The 23,478-nt window shown below is 53.3% G+C and overlaps 1 protein-coding gene across 1 annotated transcript; it reads left to right on the forward strand.

Moving 5' to 3' along the window:
- Positions 1-1,468: 1,468 nt before the first annotated feature.
- On the forward strand, positions 1,469-18,546 carry VC83_05156 (uncharacterized protein; the record flags this gene model as incomplete). Its single annotated transcript, XM_024468781.1, has 5 exons — positions 1,469-3,175; positions 3,233-11,152; positions 12,554-13,459; positions 13,892-16,759; positions 16,814-18,546. 5 exons carry the CDS (start codon positions 1,469-1,471, stop codon positions 18,320-18,322), a joined length of 14,910 nt encoding a protein of 4,969 aa, XP_024323838.1. The 3' UTR covers positions 18,323-18,546.
- Positions 18,547-23,478: the final 4,932 nt, after the last annotated feature.

Below are 23,478 nucleotides of genomic sequence, written 5' to 3' on the forward strand. Positions count from 1 at the left end.
GTTCCGGTGCTGCTGTCATGCCACTTAAATCATCGCTGGCTTCTGCGCTGCCGTTAGATTCCCGGTATCTGATATGCTTCTAGTATACACCATTTACAAAGTCTAGCAATCTCAGTGCTCTGGTTTACTTCTGCGGAAAGCTGGTTTCGAAGCTTTCTTAGCTCTTTGTCGAACTCGGCCTTCACGGCCTCAACCGTCTTCTACTGAAAATCTTCTATTGCCCTCAACAACAGACACGTCCGCAACCAAACTGCCCATAATCTGCTGGGAATGTTTGTTCATGGCGAAGATGCCCTCTTTTTCCTGGTCCTCATCTTGAGAACCCCGCATAGCGATATGCGCTGCTCCAGGTTGATAGCGTCCATTCGTTAGTATCGGCCGAGTTGTACGGTACTCATGTCCTAATCCCCCTTCGATTTTCGACGCCTTCCAAGCAAATATAAAATCTGTCCAATTTACTAGTCGATGGTATCGACTGTTGGCTCATATACATGTGATCCAAAGAAATTATGTAGCAGGTCAGCGCAAGTGCGCCGATGAATTACACGCCCAACCAGACATTATGGTGTCTCTGTCGATTGCCTGCGACCTGACATCACTCGAGCTGCAGGTCCAAATACACCATTATAGAGGAGTTCATGTGATCATTTACTGAGTCCGGTGTCTACGCCCAATGAGTTGGATCTAATAGTTTGCTGCGTTGTGGTGGGCCATGGGCCGCGACGTTGAGTCGAAAAATGAGAAAAATATGGAATTAATTACAGCCACGTACGTAGCGTAGACCGAGTTTTGAGTTTTTACCACGCTACAGACAAGTTGATGCCCGATGTAAGACACTTTGATGTAACCGTGGGGTTTTTTCAGTTTAGCCTGTTTGTCCCAGCAGATCGCTTGGGTTGGACCCCTTTACTATAAAAAATGAAACTTTTTTATAATCCGACTTTCGTACCTGGCTGTTGAAGATACTTGTGTACCATAGCGGATATTATTTGTTCGGTGGACAGAGGGGTCGTCCCGCCCCTGTGAGAACCATGGTACACAAACGGGGGCCCTGGGGATAGCTTGGTGCCTTTGTTTACCTTCAAAATATCAATCAAGGACGGCCGATAACGCATCAATATCAGCCTGAATACTGTACTGTACTCTGTAAACAGATCTTCTAGCCGCCCATGCTGTATACCCCTACTAGATCATGTGATTCAGGCGTCGAGTGCAAATTTAGTACGGAGTATGTAGGACAACTCATAGTGAGCATGCTTGGCACCAACCGAAACAATCCCTCAGCTCCTCCCGTTGCCGCCAAGACTTTGACCCCCAGCCTCATCATTCCGAGTGGATCACCTATAACCACAAAACACTTGAGCTCACCATCACCTCACCGACAGAATCGCAAATATCTACTCACAGTGTCGCTTCAGCTCGTCGCCGACAGCTAATGCACACGCCACTACACAACTAAGCCACCACGATGGCCGACGCTCGTACGCGCGGCGAGGCCTCAGGGTCCCGCCGCAAGAAACGAGACTCGCCATCAAAACAACAGGACCGCCGCGACGCCGCTCGCAGCGAAAGCTTCCAAACACAAACACAACCACAGCCAATCTACTCGAATACCAGGGCTGCACCTATATACGCCGAGCCGGAAGAGGACCTGAACTTGCGCGGTCCCCGCCGCTACAGCAGCGGGGATGTCTCGTCTTCCAGCTCGAGCTACATCGACATCTCGCGCAGGTCGCCCATTCAGCGCCGGTCAGCCGTGGGATTCTTCCGGTCCTTCTTCGCAGCCCCAGACAGACGGCGCCGCGTCAAGAAGCAAAGAAGCCGCGCGTCCATGAAGCTGGGAAACTCGTCAAGTAGCTCAGTCGACAGCAACCTGGCGTACGGAACCGGCTTCTTGAAGAAGCGGAAGGAGAGATACGTGTCGCCCTACGGTTCTAGGAGGGAGCGCAAAACTAGCGGCATATATGCGCCCGCGGGCCGGGCGCCGGGGAAGAAGCGCAAGGAGAAGGATGTTGAGACGGAAATACTAGAGGTCGGCGCGGGATTGGCTGCGCTGGCGAGGAAACAGAACCGCATGGACCTGATTGAGGCGCGGAAACAGGGAGTTGTGCATATTAAGAGGGAGGACTCGGGGATACATGGGCTTGGGGTTAAGGGCGTGGAGTCTAGCCGTGGACTTGGGTCGTCGAAACCTAGCCATGGTGCGGATGAGGACGGCTGGGAGTCAGCGAGCGACGACGAGTCCTGCTCCTCTAGCAGCGTGGATTTGGGGCTTGCATATGGCGGCGAGAACACGTGGAATTGGGGACGTCCGCGTCCTCCAATGCCCGTAAAGCGCAAGAGCACCATTGTGGACCCGAAGCTCTTCGGTCCGCAGAACTCGCTGAATGGCGTCCTCTCGAGGCCGGTCGGTTTCGGAGAGGTCGACATCAATGCTCCTGGAGGATTTATGCCGGAACCATTTTCCTCTGCCGCGAGGGACACTGGCTATGTGTCGCCGCAGCAGCCACCGCCAGCACCGAGTCTACGTGGAAAGGATGATGGCTATATTCCTACTGCTGGACCCGCCCGCAGGGGAAGTGCCCAAAGCTCTGGCTCTCTACAACACGTCTTCCCAATGCCTACGGACGACCCTCTTAACTTTGACGCCTGCCGCAGGTCCGTCGCGTCCGTCCAGGACCGACCAATCTACAATGTATCACGCACTGACTCTCTACCCCTACGACAACCTAAGCCATTTACACCTGTTTCGCAAACTATCTACGAACAATCCTCTATCCCAGCTCATGTGGACTCTACACCTCGAAAAAGAGACTCTGGGAGTAAAAGGGAATCTGGGAGCAAGAGAGACTCTGGGGGTTACGCGACCTTCGCTGGTGCGGGCCTTGCTGGGGTTGCACTTGCTGGGATGGCGGCCAACCGACTCGAAAAGCGTAGAAATGAAGACGATTATGAGAGAGCGAAGCGACGCGAGCGACGCAATAAGGAGGTGCGCGAACCTGAGGACGATCGTGAAAGGCGCCGCGAGAACCGTCGCGAGTCGGAGAGATACGAAAAGAGCGATAGACTGCGAGACTCCCGCCGTGATGATGAGCAGCGCGACTACCGCCCAGACGAGAGGCGTGAGCGCCGCCGTGGCGAGGAGCGCGAAGAGACCCGTACCTCTCGTCAGCTGGTATCTGCCACTCGTCCCGACCCATTCCAGTACCAGGTTGCTGACGACGCTTTCGAGATCGCGGACAGGCCCCACAAATCGCGTCAGGCAGCTGCCGATGGGCCTTCGGCCAGGGCTCTTGAGAAGGCTCCTGAACGAGCCCTTGGGAGCGCGCCTGAGCTGCCTATGGATAACCTTGATATCGGGTCCACGATTGAGAGAGGCCACACCCCTGATATCGTGACGGTGGAGAGAGTGCCTCGCTTTGCTCGCGGAGGAGCGCGCACCTCGAAAGTCCCGGCCGCATCAACAGCCCGCGATGACGGACCCTCTGAGACCCGTGGCCGTTCGAGGGAGAAATCCCCTGAGCAGATACGGGTCGTTCGTGTAGTAACTGACGAGCCGTCCGCAGCACCAAGTGATGCTGCGGCCGCTGAATACTCCAGCCCTACTAAGAGGGAGTTTAAGAAGGGCAAGCGCAAGTCCTACTCCGCCAGCACCGAGCGAGAGCGCGACCTCATCCAAGAAGACGCCGACCGCGTGTACCGCGAGACCACCGCCGCGAACAAGGCAGCTGCCAAGGAACCGGCACCGCGTCCTGTGACGCCAGAAAACAACGACGAGGACAAGGAGAAGGGTCCCTACGACAGCCCTAACGCTGACTTCGAGCTTGACCACGTCATGCACCCCGAGGACATGCCGACCTTCTCTCCCGTTGTGCTCCGCGCATATCCCGCCTCGCAGAGCTGCGAGATCGAAGGCCCCTTCGACCCAGCCACGATGGGCCTCTCCCGACCGCTCCTAAACCTCGTCTATCCCACCCCCACACCCGAGGCGCAGAAGCTCCGTGGCGCCAAGGCGGCTCCTGAGACAAAAGATCGCGAGATCTCAGACCGCGATATTGTCACGGTCTCTCCATCAGAACCCAAGGGCGTCAAGTGGGGCGAAGATGAAGTCAAGAGCTTCGTACCCGTAACGCCCCATGATGAGGCCGCCGATCCGATCCACAAAGCTGCCGCGCCGGAACCCGTGAAGAAGAAGCCTTCTCGTTGGGGAGACATCCGCGGTGCCTTCATCGCACGCGCAGCGGAGATCAAGGCCGAGGAGGCCGCAGAAGAGAAGGCGCGCGCGGCCGAGGCCCCCGCTTCCCCAGCCGAACCCTTCGAATACCGCGGCATCACCGTGGAGCCCGAGCATGCCAACGACCGTGACGCTAGCCTCGAGCGCGATCTCCCCAGAGATGACCACCGCGACCCCGGCCCCCCTCCCTCCGTTGGCCCCAAGCCCACCGCCGCTGTAGAGAGCCGCGGCATGCCCGGCGCCTTTGATGATGACATCGACTTCGCTGCCACTCTCGCGGCGGGACTTCAGGACTCGGGTTTTGATCCGAATATCGTGATTAACGACTCCAGCTTCGCGAGGCGCTCATCGCCGCCGGGATCGGATGTCGAAACGGTGGTGTACCACAAGCCGTTCTCGGAGACGGTCACGGACTTGGGCGTTTATGAGCGTCATCCTAGCGGACCCAGCGATGGGCCTGTGCTAGAGGAGGCGAGCCGCAAGATTGACGAGGAGGAGTTTCCTGTCTCGAAGAAGCTGAGCAAGAAAGAGCAGAAGAAACTGGAGAAGGAGGAGGCGAAGCGTGCCAGGGATCACGAGTTCGACGGCGCTGAGGCTGCCGCGGTCGCTGCAGTAGCAGCTGCTGCCGTTGCGGGAGTGGCGCATCACTATGCCGGGGAGCGCGAGGTTGCAGAGCCAGAGCAGCACGCCGACGAGACCGATGAATTCTCATTCTCGAAGAAGCTGAGCAAGAAGGAGCAGAAAAAGCTGGAGAAGGAGGCTGCGAAGCTTGCAATGGACCGCGAGTTTGAAGCGGCCGAGGCCGAAGCTGCTGCTACTGCTGCGGACCACGAGGTTGTCGGGGAGCGCACCGATGAGGCTGATGACTTCGCGTTCACGAAGAAACTGAGCAAGAAGGAGCAGAAGAAGCTGGAGAGAGATGCCGCGAAACTGGCACAGGAGGAGGAGGATGCGGCCCGGGAGCGCGAGCACGAAGCTATGATGGCGCAGATTGTCGTGGAGCATGAAGTCGTGGGGCCACAAGATGAGGCTGACGAGTTCGCCTACGGCAAGAAGCTGACCAAGAAGGAGCAAAAGAAGCTTGAGAAGGAGGCCGCGAAACTGGCCCAAGACAAAGAATTCGAAGACGCTAAGGCTGAGGCTGCAAATAGCCGTGCCGTCGAAGAGCCTGAGGAAGTCTGGGGCGAAGAGGCTCGGGAAGTGCCCGAGTTCTTTGACCGAGGACGAATCGCGGTGCCTGGGGCTCCGCAGGAGGAGATACGGGACGAGTTTGACGACTTCGATGCATTCATGCCCAAGCTGAGCAAGAAGGAGCAGAAGAAGTTGGAGAAGGAGGCCGCGGCCGCGAAACTTGCCGAGGAGAAGGAGTTGGCAGAGGCCGAGGCTGCGAAACTAGCTCAAGACAAGGAGTTCGCAGAAGCCGAGGCTGCTAATAACCATCCCGTCGAAGAGCCCAAGGTCCAGAGCCGAGAGCTGCAGGACGACGAATTCAAAGAGGCTGATGAGTTCACCAAGAAGCTGAGCAAGAAAGAGCAGAAGAAGCTAGAAAAAGAGGCTGCCAAACTTGCTCAAGATAAGGAATTCGAAGAAGCTGAGGCTGCGAATAGTCATGCCGTCGAAGAGCCTGAGGCCTGGGACCAAGAGCATCAAGAGGACGAATTTAAGGGGGCGGAAGAGTCAGCGCCGAAACTGAGCAAGATAGAACAGAAGCGCTTGGACAAGGAGGCCGCGAAACTGGCACAAGATAAGGAGTTCGAAGAAGTCGAGGCTGCGAGTAGTCGTGCGGTGGAAGAACCTAAGGCTTGGGTTCAGGAGCCACAAGAGGACGAATTCAAAGAAGCGGAGGAGGGGTTCGTCTTTACTAAGAAACTAAGTAAGAAAGAACAGAAGAAGCTAGAGAAGGAACAAGCGAAGCAAGCACGCGACCGTGAGATCGAGCTTGAGGAGGCAGGGGAAGGTCTCCACGCCATCGTTGAGGAGCCAGAAACCTCGAAATCACAGGGAGAGGATGATAAAGAGGCAGACGAATTCGCCTTCACGAAGAAGCTGAGCAAGAAGGAGCAGAAGCGACTCGACAAGGAAGCAGAGAACCTGGCGAGAGATCGCGAGCTAGAGCTTGAGCAAACCGAAGTCCCTGGCACCCAAACTCCAAAAGAGGCTGACGAATTTGCCGAGTTCTCGACCTCTAAGAAGAGTAATAAATCCAAGAAGTCCCGGAAGAGCGCTGGGTACCCTGACGATGATGAAGAGGTACCAGCGACGAAGATTTCCGTTCCTATCGATGCATTTGATGATTTACGCCACGACGATGCCACTGCTGGCCTAGTGGACGAATGGGACGCGCCAAAGAAGTCGAAGAGGATGTCAAGGCGCGGAGATGAAGTCTTCGAAGATGCTCAGGAGTCCATTTCGAGGAAGGGATCGAAGAAGGACAAGTCAAGGGGCAATGCGGACAGCGACCGATCCCAAATCCGAAGCGTTGTGTCTGAGCCTGTTGAGGATGACACCAGGTCCGTGACGTCGGAATCTAAGAAGAAGTCTAGGGGTAGTGGCTTCTTTGGATTCTTCGGAGGCTCGTCTAACAAATCCGATGTTAGCGAGAGCGAAAAGGCTGTCAAGCTCGTTGGCGCTGATGAGGCGTACGACTTGAGCAATGGCCATTCTCCTATTGAGGGCTCTAACGGCATTTCCAATGGGAATGGCCACGAGGCACACGAGGAGGACGAGTGGGCTAGCACCACGAAGTCTAAAAAGAAAAAGAAGAAACAGAAGAATGGCATAGCCGACGATGAGGCCTCTGAACAGGATTCTTTTTTAGCTAATGCCGGCACCCTTGGCGCGGGTGTCGGCCTTGTCGGTGCTGCAGCGGTGGCCGCTGCTCTGCATCAACAACACCAAGCCGATGATGGTGACAGTAAGGACGATCCGGCAGCTCGATCCCTTCCTGCTGCATCTCAGCCACAGAACATTGCAGCGGACGCTCCTCGCGATCCGTATCCGAACGACTTTGTCGATCCGGAGATCGTTGAGAGGCCATTCCGTGTAGCCATCGACCCGGAGTATATGGACCTCCTCGCTCTGCCCCCAAGCGATCCTGGCACCCCAGATCCGCACCATTCCACCGACCTTCCTGCTCTACCGGACAGCCGCCCGCCCTCCCCGCCAGGCACAGAACATCTTGCTCCCATTGACAGAAGCCTCGCCGCCCATGACAAGAACCCCTCCACACCGCGCAAAACCGAGTCGCGCAAGCCCAACCGCAAAGCTGCTAGCCTTAGCGCAGTACCCCTAACATTCAAGCTGGTCAATCGCTCAACACCCTCGTCCTCGGGACTTCCGCGCCCCTCACCCCTCGCGTCCCCTCTAACCCCAGGCCTTGCACGCCCATCATCACTCATGTCACCGCTGAGTCCTGCCATGGACTCACCGGGCTTTTCCCGAACAAAGGCGCGCCCGACCTCTTGGGACAACTCGCGCGAGATCAAGCCATTATTCCTACTCGATGCTGCGAGGCGGGAGTCGCTGTTATCGGATGAGGAGAGGCCAACTCGGCCGCGGTCGATAGAGCCCGACTATGCTGTGTATAGTCGCCGGTCGTCGCTTGCTTCCGCGAGGGCGTCGGTGGTTTCACCGAGATCGGATGATGTTGCTGATTTGCCGGCTCTACCGGAGAGTCGCGAGGCTTCTCTGGAGAGAGTTGAGGAGCTGCCGGCGTCGGTGGAGGAGCCAACATCAGTTTTGGATCCGCTTGAACAGCCACTTGCCAAGGATGGTGATGTAGTATCCAAGGAGGTTTCACTGGAGCCCGAGGCTGATCAAGTCAAGGAGGCCTTTGGTATCGAAAGACCTCATTCTCCGGATCAATTCGAAGAGCCACACGAGTTTCCTGAGCTTCCCGAAAGCCGCCCAGCAACACCGATCGATGATAGAGACCTTCAGGTTTCGGACGCTATTGTTCAGGAAGCTGGCGATCCTACCACCCACGCTGATGGCCAACAAGATGAGACATCTCGAGAGGTAGACGATTTACCGCAGCCGACTCCAATAGAGCCTGATACATGCAACCGTAGCTCTCATCTCTTCCAGCCAACGCCACAGACAACTCCGATCAAGCACTCTAGCATCGATGATATCATATTGGAGCATCCTACTCAAGATGAGTCGGGCGATCAAGACGGCGTGGCTGTACAGGAGCGCAGTACTACAGAAGAACAAGGCGAGAGCTACGTGACTAGAGATATAAACGTAATGGACGTTCCTATGGCCCAATTTGACAGCACAGCGCGCGAGGTCGCAGCGGAAGAAGAAGCTGAGCCTGTCGACGAATGGAGCGCTACCCCATCAAAGAAGGCTAAAAAAGACAAGAAGAAGGAAAAGAAGGCTAGGAAGGGAGGTTATCAGACTCCACCCGTTGAGAAAACCCCAGAGCAGGCCGCCCTTCCTGAGACGCTTGAGGAGCAACCGCAGCAGCCGACCGAAGATTTGAGTCGTGATCTGCCACTGGCTGCAGCCGCTGCAGCCGCCGCGACTGCTGCTATTGCTACCTTTGATGAAGAGCCAAGCGCTTCTCGAGACCTAAGCATCTCGGACGAACCAAGCATTCCTGTGGAGCCGGTAGAGCCAGAGTGGGCATTGAAGCCATCTAAGAAAGACAAGAAGAAGGCGAAGAAATCCCGCGGAGACCCCGTCTCAACTCCAGCCGACGACACTCCCGCAAAATCTATCCTCCCCGAGGCCGATATCGAACAGCCGCCGGAGCCCCTTGAGGATTTTGCTGTGGAGCCAGAATGGACTGCGAAGCCATCTAAGAAGGACAAGAAGAAGGGGAGAAAGAGTCGCGGAGGTGAAGCCACGCCTCCGGCTGAAGACACTACTGCAGAGACTATCCTCCCTGGGGGTGATGTCGAACAACCGGTACAGCCTGCGGAAGAGTTCGTTGCCGAGCCAGAGTGGGATTTGAAGCCTTCTAAGAAAGATAAGAAGAAGGCTAACAAGGGTTTCAGCGAGCAAGCTTCAATCCCGGCCGAGGACAATACTACAGAGACTATTCTTCCCGAGGCCGAGAGCGAACAACCACTACAGCGTGCTGAAGAAGCACAACCTGCCGACGAAGCACAGCCTGCTGAAGACTTCGCCACCGAGCCGGAATGGGCCTTGAAGCCTTCGAAGAAGGACAAGAAGAAGGGCAAGAAGAACCGTGGAGATCAAACGCCGGTGGAGGACAATGCTGCAGAGACTATTGTTCGCGAGGTCGAAAGCGAACAACCGGTGCAACCAGCTGATGAGGCTCAGTCTGCTAAAGAGGTCCAGCTTGTCAAAGAGGTGCTTCCCGTTGAAGATTTTATCGTGGAGCCAGAATGGGCTTTGAAGCCTTCGAAGAAGGATAAAAAGAAAGGCAAGAAGGGTCGCGGGGAGCAAACTCTGGCCGAGGACAATACTGCCGAGACTACTCTTCCCGTAGTTGAGAGCGACCAACAGATACAGCGCGCCGAAGAGGTTCAGCCTGCCCCAGAGGAACTTCCTGTCGAAGATTTCGTCGCGGAGCCAGAATGGGCCCTGAAGCCTTCGAAGAAGGACAAGAAGAAGGGTAAGAAGGGTAGCGGGGACCAGACCCCAGTCGAGGACAATGTTGCCGAGACTATTCTTCCTGAAGCCGATAGCGAACAACCAATACAGCCTGCTGAAGATATAGTCGCAGAGCCGGAATGGGCCCTGAAGCCTTCAAAGAAAGACAAGAAGAAAGGAAAGAAGGGTCGAGGAGGTCTGGTTGACGATACTGCTACTGAGCCATCGAACTCGCCCGAATCCGCTCCGGAACCAGAACACCTTCAGACTTTGGAAGATGAGGAGGCGGCTAAAGAAATCCCCGTCGACATTCCTGTTACTGATCTCGGTGATGAGCCCGCCCCCGCTTCGGAACAACAGCCGAAGCCTTTCGAAATCGTCGCTGAAGATGTTCCTGTCGACGTTCCCGCAACCACTCCCAGTGACGAGCCTAAGTCCGTTTCAGAGCGACAGCTACAGCCTTTAGAAAACGTAGCTGAAGATGCTCCTGCCGACATTCCTGTTACAGCTCTCAACGACGAGCCAACCCCTGTCGTGCAACAAGAGCTACAGCCTTACGAAGACGCAACCAGAGACGCCAATACCGATATTCCTATTACAGCTGCCGATACCCCCGTCGTGGAATCTGAGGAGCCAGCAGAGCCAACATGGGCCTTGAAACCTTCGAAGAAAGACAAGAAGAAGGCGAAGAAGGGTCGCGGAGCTCCAGTTGAGGAGGATACTGCAATAGAACAACAGCTACAACCTTTAGAGGACGGAGTTAAAGATGCTCCCGTCGACATGTCTATTGCGGCCACCGATGATACCCCTGTTGCGGAATCCGAAGAGCTAACTGAACCAACGTGGGCGCTGAAGCCCTCAAAGAAAGACAAAAAGAAGGTGAAAAAGAGTCGCGGTGGTCTTGTCGAGGATACTGCTGCAGAGATATTAGACTCTCCCGAATCTGCTGCTCCCGAATCTTCTGCTCCCAAATCTGCTGCGGAGCAACCGCCTATGGAAGATGTTGCCGTAGATGTCCTCGCCGATGCTCCTATTGCTAGTCCAACTGACGAGGCTGCCCCGGCCACAGAACCCGAAGAACCATCGGAACCAATGTGGGCGCTAAAGCCTTCAAAGAAGGACAAGAAGAAGGCGAAGAAGGGCCGCAGCGGTCCAGTCGAGGAGGACACTACTGTAGAGCCACTAGACTCCCTAGAATCTGCCGTGGAACAACCGCCTCTAGAAGACATAACTAGAGAAGCTCCCGTCGACATTGCTACCGCCGCCTTCGACGAGCCCCCTCCCGCCGCAGAATCCGAAGAGCTATCAGAGCCAACATGGGCGCTGAAGCCGTCGAAAAAAGACAAGAAGAAGGCAAAGAAGGGCCGTGCAGACCTCGTTGATGAGGATACCACTTCAGAGACATTAAACGCTCCCGAGCCTACTCCGGAACAGCAGCTACAACCTCTAGAACCTGTCGACATCCCTGTTGCTGCTATCGGCGACGAGCTAACTTTTGATGAGCCTGTTCTCGACAAACCCGCCTCTGATGACCTAGCCGCTGAAGAGCCCGTTCCCGCTGCAGAATCCGAAGAGCCATTTGAGCCAACATGGGCCCTGAAGCCATCAAAGAAAGATAAGAAGAAGGCTAAGAAGGCTCGTGGAGGTCTATTTGAGGATACTGCTGTGGAACAACCTTTAGAAGGCTTGGCCAAGGATGCCCCCTTCGACATTCCTATTGCAGCTCCCGGCGGTGATGAGCCTACTCTTGAGGAGCTCATCCCCGATGAGTCCATCTCCGCTGAGCCTACCGCCGCTCCGGAATCCGAAGAGCCATCAGACCTAGCGGAGCCTACATGGGCACTCAAACCATCAAATAAAGACAAGAAGAAGGCTAAGAAGGGTCGCGGAGGTCCAGCTGAGGATACTGCACTAGAGCAGGAAGAGCAGCCTTTGGAAGAAATGGCGAAAGAGGCCCCAATCGAAATTCCCGCTGCTACTCTCGACGATGAAACCTCTCGCGACGAGCTCACAGCTGATGAATCGACGCCCTTGGCGGAACGCGAAGAGCCATCTGGGCCGACATGGGCACTAAAGCCGTCTAAGAAAGACAAGAAGAAGGCGAAGAAAAACCGCGAAGGTCTATTTGAGGAGGACACTGCTTCAGAGCCTTTAGATAATGTCGCAAAGGATATCCCCGTCGAAATCCCTCTTGCTGCTCTTGGTGCTGCTGCTCTCGGTGTTGCTACTCTCGGCGATGAACCCACAATTGAACAGCCCATTGCCGCTGAGCCCATCGCCGTCGAGCCCGCCGCTGTCGAGCCTACACCCGCTGCGGAATCTGAAGAGCCAACATGGGCGCTGAAGCCGTCAAAGAAAGACAAGAAGAAGGCAAAGAAGAGCCGCGGCCTGTTTGAAGAGGATACTGTTCCAGAACCACAGGGAGAGCCCTTGGAAGATGTGGCAAAAGATATTCCCATCGAAACTTCTCTTGGTATTCTCAGTGATGAGCCCACCACCGTTGAGCCCACCACCGTTGAGCCCACCACCGTTGAGCCCACCACCGTTGAGCCCACCACCGTTGAGCCCACCACCGTTGAGCCCACCACCGTTGAGCCCACCACCGTTGAGCCCACCACCGTTGAGCCCACCACCGTTGAGCCCACCACCGTTGAGCCCACCACCGTTGAGCCCACCGTTGTCGAGCCTACACCCGCTGCGGAATCTGAAGAGCCAACATGGGCGCTGAAGCCTTCAAAGAAAGACAAGAAGAAGGCAAAGAAGAGCCGCGGCCTGTTTGAAGAGGATACTGTTCCAGAACCACAGGGAGAGCCCTTGGAAGACGTGGCAAAAGATATTCCCATCGAAACTTCTCTTGGTACTCTCAGTGATGGGCCCACCACCGTTGAGCCCACCACCGTTGAGCCCACCACCGTTGAGCCCACCACCGTTGAGCCCACCGTTGTCGAGCCTACACCCGCTGCGGAATCTGAAGAGCCAACATGGGCGCTGAAGCCTTCAAAGAAAGACAAGAAGAAGGCAAAGAAGAGCCGCGGCCTGTTTGAAGAGGATACTGTTCCAGAACCACAGGGAGAGCCCTTGGAAGACGTGGCAAAAGATATTCCCATCGAAACTTCTCTTGGTACTCTCAGTGATGAGCCCACCACCGTTGAGCCCACCATCGTTGAGCCTACCATCGTTGAGCCCACCGCCGTTGAGACCGTCCCCTCTACAGAACTCGAAGAGTCATTCGAGCTAACATGGGCGCTAAAGCCATCAAAGAAAGACAAGAAGGGAAAGAAGTCTCGCGGTGTTCCGACTGAGGATACTGCTGTAGAGCCACTCAGCGCTCCTGAAGTACAGCCATCTGAAGCTTCAGCAAACGACGCCCCCGCAGTCCTTGACGCGCCCACCACTGCTCTCGACGAAGAGCCAATTGCGCCTTTGGTAGAACCCGAAGAACAGATCGAACCGCAGTGGTCGCTAAAACCCTCCAAGAAAGACAAGAAAGGGAAGAAGGCGGCTCGTGGAGGCGAAACTTCGGCGCCAATTGAAGACACTATCGTCGAGCAGTCCACCCTCCCAGAAGCTCAACACTTTGAAGATTCGTCACCAATCGTCGATGCGCCTGTTAGTACTATTGAAGTCGAACCCATCGCGCCTGTAGAGCCCGAAGAGCAGGCCGAACCGGAGTTTGCCCTCAACCCCTCGAAGAAAGACAAGAAGAGGAAGAAGGCAAAGAAAGCATTCGAAGACCAGGCCTCAACTCCGGTTGAGGACACGTGCGAGCAGTCTGAAGATTTGACTAGAGACGCTTCCCTAATTGTGGACACACCTATAAGTGCTCTTGACAGCGAACCAATTGCGCCTGCAGAATCCGAAGAGCAGGCCGAACCGGAGTTTGCCCTCAAGCCATCGAAAAAAGACAAGAACGGGAAGAAGGGGAAGAAACTACAGGAAGACCAGGCCTTAAGTTGGGCTGATGAGGTCGCGGAGACAGCTGATGATTCAATGAAAGCTGATGATTCAATGAAAGACGCTCCCCTAATCGTCGACGCACCAGCAAGTGCTCCTGACAGCAAACCAATTGCGTCTGCAGAATCCGAAGAGCAGGCCGAACCGGAGTTCGCCCTCAAGCCATCGAAGAAAGACAAGAAGGGGAAGAAGGGGAAGAAAGCACAGGAAGTTCAAGCCTTAAGTTGGGCCAGTGAGGTTGCGGAGACTGCTGATGATTCAACGAAAGACATTCCTCCAATCGACGCTGCGGAACCCGACGAGCAAATCGAATCAACATGGGCGCCAAAACCCCCAAAGAAGGACAAGAAAGGGAAGAAGGGAAAGAAAGCATTCGAGGTCGACGACACACCTGAGTTATCCGAAGACTTAACGAAAGATGCTCCACTAATCGTTGATGCACCTATCGAATCCGAAGCGCCAATTGAGCCAGAATGGGCGCCGAAGCCGTCGAAGAAAGACAAGAAGGCGAAAAGGGGCAAGAAAGCATTCGAGGTTGAGGGCACACCTGAGCCATCCGAAGATTTAACTGAAGACGCTCCAACGGTCGTCGACATACCTGCTTATTCTCCCCACGACGAACAATCTGCGCCCACAGAATTTGAGGAGCCTATTGTGGAGACGTTTGCACTGAAATCTTCGAAGAAAGACAAGAAAGCGAAGAAAGCCCGCGAAAGCGAAGTGTCAACTCCCCCTGTAGACCTCAACGATGAAGCTACTTCGCAAACCAAGACTGTCGACGGATTTGAGGCTGGCTATAAGGAAGATCAGTTGGCTCTAGCAAGGCAATTACAAGCGGAATTCGGATCAGGATCGGCGAAATCTAAGAAGTCCAAGAAGAAGTCTCGCGGCGGAAGCCAACCCTCAGCACCCTCTACACCTGTCGAAGTAGAGGCTGCTGAGGTTGAGTATTTCGAGAGCGCTCCGCAACCAAGATCTATCGACGGCCTTAAGGTTGGCTACGAGGAGGACCAATTATCTCTCGCAAAACAACTGCAAGCCGAGTTCGGATCAGGCAGCAAGAAGTCTAAGAAGGGGAAGAAGTCTCGCGGAAGCCAAGGCTCAATGCCATCTACACCTATCGAACTTGAGACTGCTGAGGTTGAGAACACTGAGTGTGCTTCTCAGCCAAGAGCATTCGACGGACTTGAGGTTGGCTACGAGGAAGACCAGCTATCTCTCGCAAAGCAATTGCAAGCTGAGTATGGGTCGGGTAGTAAGAAGTCTAAGGGGAAGAAGTCTCGTGGAAGCGAAGTTTCATCGCCCTCTACACCCGTTGAAGTCGAAAGCTTTGAGAGTGATCCACAACCAAGAGCTATCGATGGCTTCCAGGTTGGCTACGATGAGGACCAGCTGTCTCTCGCGAAGCAGTTACAGGCTGAATTTGGATCAGGCAGTAAGAAGTCAAAGAAGGGCAAGAAAAACCGCAGCTCTTCTGCAACGCCAAAGTCAAATTACGAAACTTACGACGAAGAGCCGCAGGCTTTCAAGTCTGAAGCAGCGACACTAGACTCTCAACATGACAAACCTAAGGATCTCGACAATTCACCTATCTATGAGGCAGCCGAAGCGCCACGAGACTTTCAAGATGTCAGGTCGGTTGAAGTACCACAGGCAGCAGAAGACAACTCCACAATCGAAGCTATGGTTGGAGCAGCAGCAGCCCTTGGAGCTATTGGAGTCGGCGCAGCAATCAAACATGCAGTCGAAGCTCCAGAGGCGCCAGAAGACAAATCTTCCCACGACATTATTGAGGTACCAAGGGAAGTCTCGCAAGATCCCAGATCTCTTGATATGCCGGAATATCCAGGAGATACCACAGTTCCTCAAGTGGTAGTCGACGCGCTGCACGACCTGCAAGGATCTCGATCTATTGATGGTGCAGATTTCCCAGAAGTCGTCGCATCAAGAGACTTGCAAGATTTCGAATCGAAACCCGAGCATATGGCCACGATACATCAGCAAGAAAAGCCAGAAGCTTTGGAAGAGCTTTCCCACCCATCATTTCCAAAGCATGTCATAGCGGATAGAGAGATTGGTAGCCCGTCGCACGTTACATCTGACTATCTGAGTCCTGAACCTCAATGGCACACTCCATCCCGGCTACCTGTCGTGCTCGAGGAGGATAGCACCGACTATAAGAAGTCTTCCGACACCGCACCTCAGGAGCACATACCTCTTGGAGACAGTAGTATGGATGACTTCAATCGCGACAGCGCCTACGTGGCCGAATCGCCAATAACTACTTCACGGTCGCTTGCAGCAGATCACGAATATACGAGAGACAGCGGTGTTCACATTGAAGGACGGAGCCGTAGCCATACTCCTGAGAGGAGGGCGTCTCCCCCACGAACCCCAGCAGCAGTGTCTGACGACGCACTCGCACGTCTCTCATGGCCACCTGTGAATGATGCGGATGAGACCGTGGACCTGCACAGACCAAAGTCCCGTAAGCTTCAGGAACAATCACGACTTACGCCTTTGAGTTTCCCACCTCCTGCTATTGGACTTGGAGCCGCAGGTGCAGGTCTGGCTGCTGCAAGAGGCTACGACAAGCTGTCTCGCGCTGGTAGTCCCGACATTTGCAGGTCGTCCGCTGATAGCCCCGAACTTCGCAGATCGTCTGGTGAGATCAAACGTATGACAACTCCGCATCGCATAGAAACCCCACGAAGCGTGAGCGAACGCAAAACTCCAGATATCAATCGTCTTCATACGCCAGATCAGGTGCGAAGTCGACCTGTGAGTGCGACCAGTAGTAAATTTTCGTCAGGCACGCCTCCGCTGCGCCGTAGCGACCGCAAGACTAGCGGGGACCTAAGGTCTCTGAGCCAACGGAGCCAGCCGAACCTTGACGAGGCAGCTCGGGAAGCTAGACACAGCCCTGTAGGGCCCAGCACCTCCGACATCACCAACCCCATCGCAAACGAAGGCCGCGTCCGACTGAAGGACATGGCTGACGTCTACGTAAGTTTATATGATGATAGTACTATGTATGAAATAAATACTGATGATCTGCAGGATGGCTACGGCGAAGGGCGCATTGGGTCGCCAAGGTCACCCACCCGACCACACAGTATGCGCCGGAGACAGAGCATGCAAGTCATCGACCTCGAAGCAAGGCTCGAACAATTAGCAGCAGAGAATCGCATGCTGGCCGAGGCCAAGGAACAGGCAGAATCCAACCTTCACCAGTCGCAGCGCGCGACCTCCGACCTCACCGACCGCGACGCAGAAATCGATACATTGAAGCGCACGCTCGACTGGTTCCATAAAGAGGTTGATCGACTGAAGGAGATCAATGAGGGGCTTACGAGCGCGAATGTCACGATCGGACAGCAACATGATAATCGCTATACCCAACTTGAGAGCCAGCATGCGCAGGCTACTAGGGAGCTTGAAGAAGAGCGACACGCGCACGGAAATCTATCCGAAGGCATGGCAGTGATTATACAAGGCAAGGTTCAGGAAGAGCTACAAGACAAAGACCGCGAGCTTGAGCAGTTGCGCAACGAGCTCGATTCAGCGCGCGAGCAGATCAAAGGGATGCAGCGCCAGATCCTGAAATCCAAGTCCGAGGGTGCTTCCTTCCTTGTGGTGCGCAACGAGGACTACTTCGACGACGCCTGCCAGAGACTCTGCGAGCACGTATCGCAGTGGATCCTGCGCTTCTCCAAGTTCAGCGACATGCGCGCCTGCCGACTGACATCGGAGATCAGCAACGACAAGATTATCGACCGGCTGGACAACGCCGTGCTCGACGGCTCCGATGTCGACGACTACCTCGCCGACCGCGTGCGCCGCCGAGACATCTTCATGTCCATGACCATGACCATGGTATGGGAGTACATTTTCACACGCTACCTATTCGGCATGGACCGCGAGCAGCGCCAGAAGCTCAAGTCCCTCGAGAAGATGCTCCTCGAAGTCGGCCCGCCCGCCGCAGTCCATCAATGGCGCGCAACGACGCTTTCCCTGCTCGCGCGCCGTCCCGCCTTCGCCGCACAGCGCGACCAGGACACCGAGGCTGTCGTCCAGGCCATCTTCCAGACCCTGAGTACAATCCTCCCGCCGCCCTCCAACCTAGAGGAGCAGATCCAGGTGCAGCTCCGTCGCGTCGTCCGCGTCGCTGTCAATCTGTCCATTGAGATGCGCACTCAGCGCGCGCAGTACATGATGCTCCCACCGCTTCAGCCAGAGTACGACGCCAACGGCGACCTGGCGCGCGAGGTCGCCTTCAATGCTGCGCTGATGAGCGAGAAGATCAGCGCGGGCGGTTCGAGAGGGGCGCCGCAGGTGAGCGGCGAGGACAGAGAGGAGGAGGGCGCTGTGGTTCAGGTTGTGCTGTTCCCGCTTGTGGTGAAGCAGGGTGATGATGAGGGGGTGGGAGAGGAGGAGATTGTGGTGTGCCCCGCTCAGGTGCTCGTTGCCAGGCCGAGGGAGCCCGGGTCGAGTGTTGGGATGAGGGGGGGGAGGAATGTGAGCAGAGTTAGTATCCCGGTTAGTTCGGCGATGGGGAGTGAAATTTAGTGTGATGGGGGAGGAGGAAAAAGTTTGATGATGATGACGGATGGGTGGAAGGAAGGATGGATGGGATGTGTTAAAGATATTGGTTGTTTTTTGTTTTTTTTGTTTAGCTGGCGTTGGGTGGATACCTGCATTTGGGCCCTCTCTTTTTCGCGGTTGCAGAAGGGGATTGGGTATAAAATAGTTTCCTTGAGCGTATATCGAATTTATATTTTATGTTTATTGTCTATCATTCTGTCTTCGTCTTGCCGTGTAATGCCCCCCCCCCCCTTTCCCCCCCTTCATGCATATAAAACCCCATCCTCCAACATGACAAGATCATCACAGCTCTACTAGAGCAGCCATAAAGGCATCCGCTGGTCGACCAGAACCACTAACTGGTCGGTCACCCGCCAGGAAATCAACGGGTCAGTATCGCTCCAGTCATCCTCGTCTTCCCGCTCTTCCATCATTTGTCAACATTGACAACAGCATAACGGTAGTGTCAGGGCGCAACGACAGCGACAATCTCTTAACAGCAGCATCTACCGTGATGACACAGCGATGGGAACGCATCTCTCACCATCTTCGAGCCAGCTACGTACGCTACTCACGGAGGGGCCAACTGTGGGAGGAGGGATAATCAGGCGAGGATTTTGGAGTCGCACTTCTAGCTCAGTCGTCTCTGACTCAAGTTGTTCCTTGCCGTGGCGGGCAACTTCCTGCTCTTCGCGAGACTTTTATCATAGCCGGCAGTCGTGGTGGAGAGTGCCTTATCGATCTGCTGCTCATTCCCATGGAGAATATAGCCTCGACACCATCCATCCGCACACAACACCTACATTTCCAAGAAACTCGCTGTGTACTGGACAGCTGTAGTTTTCTTAGAACCTGTAGACCAACATTATATCATGCAGCATTAAACAAACAAAGGTTTCCAACCCTTGAGGATGTATCGGAACCCCGCATAGCCGTGCTATGATAGTTATCGCAGTGAATTTAGGTTTGGACTTGGTATAAACCCCCCCCTATCCGCTCACCCCTCAACCAACTTACAGGCGCGCAAAAGCAGAACGTAGGTGACCCGACCATCCCCCCAACCTCAGGTGACGCACCCCATTTCTGGCAAATCCTCGGCTGACCCCCCCCACAAACAAAGAGTTCACAGGTGAGCTGACCATTAGGGGTAGGCTCAGCTGACCCGAAAAGGGGGGTCAGCTGGGCCTTGCCTGTTACGAGCTACTCGAGCGTTTGCCTTTTCAAATGCATTTCAAGAGATGCCTGCACCACAACATCCTACGTTCAATCTTAATGACGATTGCCCAATACATTCCAAGCTTGAACAGGCACTGAGGAGTTGCTGTCGACAATTCGTCAAAGACCCATCGAAATTTGCTAGGGGTTCCAAAAAAGGATACCAAGTGGAGGAGTGACTTGCGCTCAGCCTATGACAAGATCTATCAAATCAGATCAAGTTGTGTCGAGGCTCCCTGGTTTCACAGTGGCCATGTCGACACCCTTGGCTACCATCTGAGAATTCGATGCCTCTAATAAACAGACAGTCCGCTTCAGACAGATGTGACGGGCTGTATGCAGAATGGTACAAGAATTATCAATTCAAGCTTCATATAGAAGAAGTGCAAGGTATCTTAGCTGGCATGTGGTGTCAGGAAAACAGGACCCATCGCCTAGAGAGTCGAAAAGTTGAAGTACACTCACAATTTCTCCAAAAAAAACCGCCAAGCTTGCTGGACCTCTTTGAGGCATTCGAAGCTCCAATATTAGGCGATTGCCCGCCACCTCTATCGTGCAAGAGGAATTCAGTCCTAACAGGGTTAGCACAAATAATCATAATAATCATGACTAACGTACTCCACAAGCGAGCGGCGCACACAAGTAAGTGGCGCACGCATCACGAATTCTAACGCGTATAGTATCCTTTAAATCAATATGTCTCAACCAATTGACCTGCAATTAATCCACAAAGAGGGTCGAATGACTCTTGCACTCCAAGCCTATAAAAACGGCCATTTTACGAGTGTTAGAGGTGCTGCGGTCGCGTACGATCTTCCTGAGTCCACTCTGCGGGCGCGCGTTAAAGGACGGACCGCGCGACGCGATTTACGGTCCGCAAACCTCAAACTTACAGCTACTGAGGAGTTAACACTTATCCAATGGATATTATCTATGGAGGAACGAGGCCTACCACTTAGAGCTAATTCCTTTCGACAAATGGCAAATCTACTTCTTCAAAAACGGACTGACGCAGACCAGGATCAGACTCCTACAGTTGGCCAGAACTGGGTTTATAATTTCGTACGACGACACAACTCCCTCCAATCAAAATACACCCGTAAATACGACTATCAGCGGGCAAAATGCGAAGATCCTACGATTATTCGGGACTGGTTTCGGCTTGTATGGAATACAATTGCTAAATATGGGATTCAAGAGGAGGACATCTACAACTTTGACGAGACTGGGTTTCAAATGGGAGTAGTCACGACCGCGAAGGTAATTACAGGTTCTGAGCGGGCTGGCAAGCCAGTTTGCGTACAGCCAGGGAACCGCGAATGGGTTACTGTTATTGAATCAATATCTTCAGACGGATGGAGCTTGCCAGCAATGGTTATTTTTGAGGGCAAGGTTCATATATCGACTTGGTACACAGACACTTTGCCTTTAGACTGGACAATTGCAGTTAGTGAAAACGGGTGGACGGACGATTCTCTAGGCCTTGCTTGGCTTACGGACATCTTTCAGAAGCATACAAAGGACCGTACGAAGGGGGTTTATCGGCTTCTTATTCTCGACGGACACGGGAGCCATTCGACTCCAGAGTTTGACCTATTCTGTTCCGAGCACTCAATTATTACGCTTTGCATGCCGCCGCATTCATCACATCTCTTACAGCCATTAGACGTTAGCTGTTTTGCGGTTCTAAAACGGTCATACGGACAACAAATTGAAAGATATATGCGGGTTGGACTAAACCATATTGACAAACCGGATTTCCTTACAGCCTACCTTTCGGCCCGCAAAGAGTCTATGGTGTCATACTGACATTCGTTGCACTCAGTTTGCTATCAAACTCAAGAGCAAACTTAGAAATCTCCTCCTCAAACCTACAAGTCACCATACATATCTTGGCTTATCACACCAACAACAGAAGCAATACTACTCAACGATTGCTGCAAACTCTTCTACTACATCTGTTTATGCTACATACATCACGGCATATCATTTGAACACTCATTGAACAAGTTATTAAGAAAATCTCCTCCTTAAGGGGGTGGGCCAATACTACCACATGGCATATATCTACCAACTAGAGGCCTAGGAACATGAACGATAGCTCTAGAAGCTTCTACAACCCTCTATGATTCATTACACGTCATCGCTCCTTAGTTACCCACAAGATTGGTTAAGTTATGACATAATTTATCTATAGGTACTCTGACCTTGGACCTCCTTTTCACTTCCTATAGGCTAGGAACCCAAGAGATGGTTCTATGGGATTCTCTTACGTTCACTACATGATTAGCAAGCTAGTTGTGGGTCGCACTTGATTTCTAATACATTTACCAAGCCTGGTTAGTCATGGAAAGTCATGGAAAATGAGAGAACTACACTCCTTTGGCATAAATAGGATTGCCCTTTCCTTAAGAAAGGGCAAGCAGGCAATACAGTAAATCGACTAGCACATACTTCTACGTCTTTTCCAAGCTTCCAAGCATTGATCTTGTTATTCTCTGTTTTTGAAAAGTCAGTGAGGTGCTAACCTCTGACTTACCCCTGAGTTCTCAGACTCAACATTTGTTGCAACTTGTCTAAACCACTTCACCACATCATACACCTGATTGCTGCGTTGTGGAATAGTCTAAGCTACAACCCTTTGGCTCTGTTTCCTAAGACAGTGTGTTGTCTTAGTAAATTCATCCCTTCCTTGGGTGGCTAGATTCTCATATCTGGTGCACCCACCATTACATATGGCCCTTAATGTGTTCCGTAGTGGGTTTGCAGCTACAGGTCTAGTCCCGTACGACCCAGAACGAGTGCTGTCAAAGCTTAATACTCAGTTACGGACGCCAACTCCACCTCTGCTTCTTCCTGCCCTACAAGACTGTTGGGTACCCGAAACGCCTCATAATGCTAGTCAATTAGAGCTTCAGGCTACAGCAATTAAGGGGCGCATTCAACGTCGTACAGCAGGTTTATCAAGTCCTACAGATCAGGCGTTCCAGCAGCTAGTTAAAGGCTGTCAAATGGCTATGCATAATGCGGCTCTTCTAACGGAGGAAAACAAGCAATTGCGGACGGAAAATGAAAGACAAAAGAAGAAGAGAGCAGTAAGGAGGTCGTATGTAGCTAAAGGAGGTGTTTTGACAGTCCAGGAGGGCCTAGATCGACTACAAACAGCAGATATAGATATTGTAGGTAGGGTTGCAGGTCAACCTACAGAGCCACAAACTCGTGCACCACGGACGTGTAGTATGTGTAAATCACTCGCGCATACTGCCCGTACGTGTCCATTAAGGGAGGTTTCTAATTAGGGTAGTTCTATAGGGTTTAATAAATTGTATTGTTGTGAAATTAACCTCTAGAGTTATAGAATTCGTGATGCGTGCGCCACTCACTTGTGTGCGCCGCTCGCTTGTGGAGTACGTTATTCAAATAGTCAAATATTACATAAGCATGATTATCACATGATGTTAGAATCACATGGCCAAGTAATTATCTAACGTGGTTTATCAGTACGTCGGACATATCAGTACCTCGGACACTTTTCCCGAATTTCCTACCCTCTAACTTCACAACGCGTTTTTTCCACCTTTTATTATGTCAGTGATTACCCAAGAAGCAAAAATCATTCTAGCTATCGAGGCTATCCGAACATCAAAAAATCTAAGTCGTCGGAAGGCTGCTAAGCTCTATGAAGTACCTCATTCTACACTCTGCGACAGAATGAACGGCCGAACTACTGTCTACGAACGCCGGCCTGCAATGATGAAATTAACTATACTAGAAGAGGAGGTGGTTATTCGGAATATACTTGATATGGATTCAAGAGGATTTGCACCCCGGCTTGCTGGTGTAAAAGATATGGCAAATTTTATACTCGAATCGCGTGGAGGGAGGCGCGTCGGGAAGCTCTGGGCCCACTGATTTGTACAACGACG

This window comes from Pseudogymnoascus destructans (assembly GCF_001641265.1).
Source record: "Pseudogymnoascus destructans isolate 20631-21 unplaced genomic scaffold scaffold_11, whole genome shotgun sequence".
NCBI lineage: Eukaryota > Fungi > Ascomycota > Leotiomycetes > Thelebolales > Thelebolaceae > Pseudogymnoascus > Pseudogymnoascus destructans.